The sequence below is a fragment of the Arachis duranensis genome, chromosome 2 (genome assembly GCF_000817695.3).
Source record: "Arachis duranensis cultivar V14167 chromosome 2, aradu.V14167.gnm2.J7QH, whole genome shotgun sequence".
NCBI lineage: Eukaryota > Viridiplantae > Streptophyta > Magnoliopsida > Fabales > Fabaceae > Arachis > Arachis duranensis.
In genome coordinates, this window is record NC_029773.3 from 8,455,485 (window position 1) to 8,464,064 (window position 8,580).

Sequence of the window (8,580 nt, forward strand, 5' to 3'; positions counted from 1 at the left end):
CTTGATCTCTCTCTTTTAATTTCCATGCCTAATATTTTTCGTGCAGCACCCAAGTCTTTTGTTTCAAATTCTTTACCAAGTTGAACCTTTAACATATCTATCTCTACCTTGCTCTTAGAGGCAATAAGCATGTCATCCACATACAATAGAAGATAGATATAATCACCTCCAGGAAGCTTACGAATGTATACACAACAATCATAATTACTTCTGGAAAAATTTTGTTTTAACATAAAGGAGTCAAATCGCTTATACCATTGCCGAGGAGATTGTTTTAATCCATATAGCGATTTCCTCAAGCGACATACCTGACTTTCTTTACCCTCAACCTTGAAACCCTCAGGTTGATACATGTAGATTTCTTCCTCTAAGTCACCGTGCAAGAATGCAGTCTTCACATCTAGTTGTTCCAACTCAAGATTACTATGAGCAACAAGACTTAAAAGCACCCTTATGGAAGTGTGTTTCACCACAGGAGAAAATATCTCATTGTAATCAACACCTTCTTTCTGTGCAAATCCCTTTGCTACTAACCTAGCTTTGAATCTTGTACCATCTGACTCAATAGGATCTTCTTTTCTTTTATACACCCACTTACAACCAATTGCAGTTTTTCCCACGGGCAATGGGACCACATCCCATGTCTTGTTCTTATGAAGAGATTGCATCTCTTCCTCCATAGCGACAAACCAACTCTCTCTATCTTTGTCTTTGATAGCATGTTTGAAGGTGACCGGCTCATCATCCTCCACTGAGAGTGCATAATCTACCAAGTTTAGCTGCCCATAATGTCTCAAAGGCTTGTCTGACCCGAACTTCTGAACAAATTTATAATTCCTCTTTGGCCTAGTAGATGCCAAAGAATCCTGCTGCTGCTGTTGTAATGCATGTGCATTTTCTCGCTGAATTTCCTCATGATCAAGTTCATCTTCTGCGTCATCTCGAGTAGCATTAGGATGCTCCACCTGAACATTATTAGAGTCTATTTGTTGGTATTTAGACTCTATCTCCACCACTTGAGTATTTGAAGTTTTTCCAACATCACCATCATCTGGCACCACATCTTTAGACAAAGCTACCATAGATCGTTCATCAAAGGTAACATCCCTGCTAATTACAAACTTAGAATCATTTACACTCCAAAGGCGATAGCCTTGAACCCCTCTTGGATACCCCAAAAAGATTGCCTTCTTAGCTCTATCATCAAGCTTATTATCTTTAACATGATAATAGGCTGTGCATCCAAAGACTCTGAGTTTCTCGTAATCTGCATGTTCCCCTGACCATACCTTATAAGGTGTGTCTCCATCTAGAGAAGAATGTGGGGATCGATTCACTATGTAGCAAGCTGTAGCAATCGATTCTGCCCACCATTCTCTGCCTAACCCAGAATTAGAGCGCATACACCTTGCCTTCTCAAGTAGCGTACGATTCAGTCGTTCGGCGACTCCATTCTGTTGTGGTGTTTCTCTAACTGTCCAGTGTCTTGCAATGCCTTCTCGATCACAGAACAACTTGAAAACTCCATCCGTGTACTCTGTGCCATTATCTGATCGTAGAGTTTTCAACTTCCTACCCGTTCGATTTTCAACCATTGCTCTCCACCGCTTAAAAGTTTCAAATACCTCATTCTTATGTTTGAGGAAGTAAATCCAAACATATCTGGAATAATCATCAACAAAAGTAACAAAATACCTGGAACCACCCTTGGAAGTAACTTTAGCCGGGCCCCAAACATCAGTATGCACGTAGTCTAACAACCCTCTGCTTTTATGCTTGCTTGTAGAAAACTTCACCCTATGTGCCTTTCCATACACACAATGCTCACAAAATTCCATTTGTGGTTTCTTCATATTCTTCAGCAAACCTTGTCCACAAAGCAATGATAGACCTTTTTCTGACATATGTCCAAGCCGCATGTGCCATATTCTCGTACAATCTGTTTGATCTCTACTTTCACCGATTCCAACTGCTAACTCACCTATAACCGTTGTCCCCAAAAGAGAATAAAGATTACCGTGACGAACTCCTTTCATCACTACCAAAGAACCACGAACAACTTTCAGTACCCCATTTTCCGCAACTATTTTGCAACCATTTTTCTCCAACAAACCTATGGAGATCAGATTTTTCCGCAAGTCTGGAATATGTCTCACATCCTTTAAGGTTCTTACGACACCATCATGCATCTTGATTCTTACAGTACCCAATCCCACAGTTTTACAAGCATGATCATTGCCCATTAAAACTGTGCCACCATTTATGCTTTCATAGGTAGTAAACCACTTCCTATTTGGACACATATGGTGAGAGGCTCCTGAATCAAGAATCCACTTATCGAAGATTTCATAAGATTGTTCTGTCACAGAGTAACAATCTTCCTCATCATTTGAGACGTAGCTTGCTTCTTGCTTTTCTTTTGGTTGTCGTTGTTCTGTTTCTTGAAAGTTATCTTCTTATTTGGACAATTTGCTTTAAAATGTCCAGCCTCACCACATTTAAAACATGTTCTCTCCGCGTGAGGTCTAGATTTTGTCCTAGACTTTCCACGCTTATTACCTTTTCCTCTTTCATTAGTCCTTCCTCTAGCCGCGAACAATCCTTGTGCTTGATCATTATACTCTCTTCCATTTGAAGATGACATTATACTTGTAGCAACCTTACGTAGATCATCTGCTAAAAGTGATGCCCTCGTCTCATCCATGGTCAGAGTGTCACCCACCAGCATCAATGTCTGCACCAGATTTTCATAGGACTTCGGTAATGAAAGTAACAATATGAGTGCCTGGTCTTCATCATCAACCTTCACATCTATATCCTTTAAGTTTGATATGATCCTGTCGAACTTATTGATATATTCTCGGATTGAGGTGCCTTCCTCCATCTTGCATGTATACAATTTGGATTTTAAGTAGATCCTGTTAGTTAGAGTCTTCGTCATGAAATTACTCTCTAACTTTAACCAAACGCCTGCTGCAGTTGCTTCTTCATTTACCAAAAAAGCAACATCCCTCTCAAGGCATAAGATTATTGCAGCCCGCGCCTCAAGATCTAATTCTTCCCAATCCTCATCTTTCATTTCCTCCGGCTTTTTCTCTTTTCCTGCCAGTGCCTTGTGTAACTTCTGTGATATAAGCAGATTTTTCATCTGCATCCTCCAATAGGAAAAATCATTTTTCCCATTGAACTTTTCGATTTCATCTTTGCCTACTTTGACATTACTACTAGTAGAAGCCATTATATTCAAAATTGAATTTTACCACTCAAATAATGAATAATATAAAGTACGATTTTGGTCCCTAACGTAGAGGCCAAAAATTTATTTCATCTCTGGCCTTTTTTTCGTTACAAAATGGTCCCATAAGTTTGATAAACCACTATTTTATGATTTATCTTGTGCTCAATTGAATGATTTTATCAATTCTTCACCCACTTATTCATATGAATTTGTATGGTTTTATAATTCCTTCCTTATGATATGACATATGTGAAAACAAGTTTCCTATGCTTTAGAAATATTAAATTTAATTATCCTTTATTACCATTCGATGTCGTGATCTGTGTGTTGAGTACTTTCAGGCTTTATAGGGCATGTAGCCTTCCTTTTCTTAGCCTTCCTTTTCTTTCTCTCTCCCTCACAAACATAAACATAGCATATAATTAAAGGAATAGAGGTAAGTAGTGCTCGGACTTTTAGTACGATCATGAGGTGCTAAAAGTTAGGGTGTTACAAAATACATATTAAAATATAAAATACACATTGAGAATGAAACAATACAAATATGTATATGCAAATATATAATGACTAATTTTTTATGTATATATATCATTTTTAGTAAAGATAATCTTTGATATTATATAAATAACTACACAACTTTTAAATTTTTATAAATTTACAATGTATATTTTTATGTGATTAAATTTTTATTATTTCACAAAATAATTTTCTATTCATATTTATAATTATGTATTTAAAATTATTTGATAATATTTATTAATTGCTGTCATCATTTATTTGAGTTCGCGTAACACACGGGTCTCATTCTAGTTATTTTTATTTTGCAAAATTATAAAATTGTTATCTATGTAAAATTGTTGATATGGCACAATCATATAAATCAATATGGTATAAGTTTATTCTGTATCAAATTTTATATAATAAAAATAGATAAATAGATTCTTTGAAAATTTGAAAGGATTTAATTTTCTAACTACAAAATTTTCTACATTTAACATCTTAAACAAGTATTTTTAGCTGAATGCAATATCTTTGTTTATTCCGTTACCCTTATATTTATTTCTCTGATATAATGACACTCAGAAACATCTTGTTCTTGGCGATGATCACCCAGAGCTGGAAGTTTTATGGCTTGGTAAAATGCGTATGCCAGAGGGCTACTACTCTGGTTTCAATTTGAAACGTTTGGTGGTGGAAGGATGTGAATTCTTAACAAGTGCAATACTTTCATCTCATTTACTTCCTTTCCTTAATAATTTGGAAGAGTTGGAGGTGAGGGGATGCAATTCTGTTGAGGCAATATTTGAAGTAAAAGATACATCAAACATGATTGTTATTCCTTTGAAGACAATGATTTTGGAGAACCTTCCAACTCTGAGGCATGTTTGGAACAAGGATCCTGAAGGAAAACTCAGTCTTCCTGATATGGAGAAGGTTACTGTTGATAAATGTACAAGGGTAAAATTCTTGCTCCCAGAGTCAGTTGCCAAGGGTAATATTCAAAGGTTAGAAGTGAAGAATTGTGCTGAGTTAGTTGAAATTGTTACAGGAAATGAAGTAGCCAAAGAAGAAGATGCAAACAAACAGGTTAATATCTTCCCTAAGCTATCCTGTCTGAATCTGTGCAATTTGCCAAATCTGAGCTACATCTGGAAAATTGGGAACAAGGATCTTAAAGGAAGTCTCAGCCTTCCAAACTTGAAGGAAGTCACTGTTATTGAATGTGAAAGCATAAAGAATTTGCTCCCAACATCACTTGCCATGGGTAGCATACAAAAATTAGATGTGAGGAACTGTGTGGAGTTGGTTGAAATTGTTGCAAAAGATGAAGCAGCCACCAAAAAAACAAATAAAGAGGTTACTATGTTCTCTATGTTAATGTCCTTGACTCTGAGGAATTTGCCAAATCTTACACACATTTATGTTGGGAAGCGAATTCTAAATTGGCCGGAGTTAAGAGAGTTGGATATTTATCATTGTAAATTGCTAAAGAATTTTGCACCTGATGATAGTATTCATTCAGCTGGGAAGGTATGAAAGCTCCTGTCTTGACAGTATTCATAAATTTTCTAGTCAAGTTGATTATATGCTTATTTCTCATAGAGTACATAGTTTTGAATAGACTTTAACCTTTTTATGAGTAATGCTAGATAACCAATTTTTTTTTCCGTCAATATCAGTCAACTTTTTTAAAATGATTTTGTTTATCCAAAATTCTAGACCCTAAATTCTAAATTATAAACCTAAACACTAAAATTGGCTAACTTAAAAAGTTGGTTTGCTATTATTCCGCTTATTTAATTTATCATATATAAGCATAGTCCTATTTTGAATTTAATTTGAATCCTACAGGTTGTTTCCCCTGGCTTAGAGCAACTGTCACTGGACAAGGAAGGTATCATGATGATTGAGCAAGGACTATCTAATTTGGACCTCCAAAACATAAGATGTCTCACACTGCAGGGCTTTAATGATATTGAGTCAGATGCATTTCCCTTTGATTTCTTTTCAAAGGTGCCACTGCCCAGAATTGAGATGCTTGCGGTGGCCAATAGTGCTTTCAAAGAGATATTCTCCTCAAAACTTGCTGACACAGAAAGCTATGCTAAGATCCTTTCACAGCTTAAAAAGTTGGAGCTCAGGAATCTACAGAAACTTGAATCCACTGGGTTAGATCTTTTGCACACGTGGGTGGCCTCCTCTAATCTGACATGGCTGAAAGTAGAGTGTTGTGCAAGTTTTAAGTATTTGTTCACGTCTTCAACCGCCAAATGTCTTGTTCAACTGCAACATTTGCATGTATCCAACTGTGAAGCACTTGAAAGTGTAATAGTGGCTTATCAACCGGATGATGATGAAGTCATCACATTCGAAGGGCTCAAGGAACTGTCTCTTAGCAAGTTACCGAAACTCGAGAGCTTCTACAATGGAAAGTCAACCTTGAATTTTGCAGGGCGTGCCCAAGTTTCAATCAGTCAATGCAAGAGCATGAAAACTTTCTCACATGGTGACGTGAAAGCTCCCGACTCATGGATTGTGGAGATAGACGGAGTTCGTTTCTCGGAAGATAATCCAAATGCTATAGTCAAATCAAACTTTGGGAAAATTTAGTAAGTTTGGGCAGCAATCATTCAAATCAAACTTTGGAGAATTTCGCTTCTCTCAATCTTAACAAGATTTTTACTTTTAGCCAATATTAACATAATTCTTTATGAAATTTTATTTTCAAGGGTCTCTAGGACACCAAATGCAACATGAGGATATAAGTGGATTCCATCCTGGCAACGAATATTCAGGAGAAAAAAGAAAAGGATATTTTTCTTTTTCTTTTCTGCTTGTGTTGTGTGCTTTATATGAATAAGTTCTCTGTATTACTATGCAGAAAGAAGTGTAGAACACCTTTTAAGTGGAATAGCTCTAAGTGTGGTTTAGGAATAAAATTATATCTTGTATTTTTATACAAGATGTAATTGTAAGTGTGTGCTGTGTGGTTTTTATTTTTAAGTTATTGAAAGCACTAGCGCATCTTTACTTATGAAAGTGTACTGTAATAATTTTACATGATTGAAGGAGTGTGGTTTGTGTGAAAAATTGTGAAAGATTATTGTAAGAAAAGAGTTGATAATGGCAAGTAGATACAGTTCTACATAAGACCAATTTCATGCATAAGGTTGACCCTATATTTGTATTAAATTTAATTATTTTGTTGGTTCTTATAGTTTCATCAAATTTGCAATTAGATCTCTATATTTTTTTTCAATTAAGTTCTTATATTATTTTTAATTTTATAATTAGGTCATTTTTGTATTATAAATATTAAAATTAATGAAATATTTTTTTTCAAAAAATATTTGGTCAAAGATTTATTTAACAGAATAATTAAACTTTATAATTCAAGGTGTGCATGACTTTTAAGCTACAAGCTTCGTAAAGTGTGGTTCTATGATAAACCATGTCTTGTATATTTTTCTTTATTTCAAAAGTTGTTTCTTTGCTTAGGTTCCCAATTCTTATAAGACTTTTGCATCGATTTGAAAATTGCAAAAATGTGATTGATGGATCATGATTTAAAATTGGTATATATTTTTCAAGATATGAATTTACTCGGTTAATTAGTATTTATTATATCCTTCATTTTAGAAATAGCATCTTGATTCGGGTGGATTTTGTGAAAAATATATTAAGTGAAAAATAATAGTTAAGGTGAGAGATTAGGGGTAAGTAAACTTGTGAGAAAGACACTTCTGTTAATGGCAAATAAACAATACAAGAACTAATAATGAGGAAGAGAGGTCGAGAACAAGTGTTGAGACCTCTACTAATGTCACAAGAGGATGAATGAGCTTTGTTTAAAGTGGACAGGAATGATTTACAGAGAAGAGAAGCTCTCAAAAGAGGATGAAGGTGAAGGTGAAAGTAAAGGATGAAAAGGATTTCATGATCAGTGAAGAAGAAGATGATCAAGGTGAAAGTGAAAAGTGAGAGTGAAGGATAAAGGATGAAGGATGCTTTACAGAGGTGGTTTGAGGTCCTTTTTATAGTGTAAAACCATGATGAAGAGGGCACCCCTTGGCCAATGGTTTTAGTCTGACATTTGGTTTACTGTTCTTTCCAAAATATCTTTAGGTATTTGGGATCACTTCAAGTCTTGTCAACTGAAAAGGAGTAGGAAGTTGATTCCCACACGTTAAACTAAAGCTCCTGACATGTGACATTAGTGAAGGGACATCTAGTTTGGTTTTCTTTCAACTAGATGACACCTTTACACTCCAAATCCAACCAATCCACTTCCACCAATATAGTTCCCACTGAAGAGAAATTCAACTTCTTAAGGTGTTATTTTGGGTTCCATTCTTTTAGCCCAATACCTTTAGGAGGAACTTAATTCTTTTTTGACCATGTTTGTAGATCATTATAAAAATAATTATGTACAAAAAAGGTTTATATTTTTAGTACACAATCATAAGCCCCCATGCAGTCTTTGAGGGTACAAAATATTCCCTCAAGCTGCATTAAACTTTTTTGTACTCAACAGAACAAGAATAATAATTAATTTTTTTTAAGAAGCTAACATATCATAACTCTAAAGAATCAAATCTCCCCTTTTTTATTTATTTTTTTTTGTCATAATGAGATATGTATTTGTAAATACTCAGATATAAATATTTCTGTATAATATGAATATAATTATAAATTATGTACTCATAAAAAAAATGAATAAAAGAAGGTTATTGTGCAAATATTTTAAATATTAATAAAATAATAAATAAATAAATAAGATTAGTAAATGAATATATTCATAATTTATTTGTATGTATGTATTTATTTTTAAAAGTAGTGTA

General features: G+C 34.6%; 1 protein-coding gene across 2 annotated transcripts in view; it reads left to right on the forward strand.

Moving 5' to 3' along the window:
* The window catches only part of LOC107473331 (uncharacterized), a 21,253-nt gene extending 14,392 nt beyond the window's left edge, over positions 1 to 6,861 (forward strand). The window contains exons 7-9 of one of the 2 annotated variants that reach the window (XM_021134920.2): positions 4,322 to 5,269; positions 5,591 to 6,348; positions 6,469 to 6,861. In XM_021134920.2, coding sequence (XP_020990579.2) covers positions 4,322 to 5,269; positions 5,591 to 6,348; position 6,469 — 1,707 coding nt within the window. In that variant the 3' untranslated portion in view covers positions 6,470 to 6,861. Of the gene's footprint in view, positions 1 to 4,321; positions 5,270 to 5,590; positions 6,349 to 6,468 lie in introns of those variants that run through there. The other variant, XM_052257054.1, reaches the window with a different exon arrangement.
* The last annotated feature ends 1,719 nt before the right edge of the window (positions 6,862 to 8,580 follow it).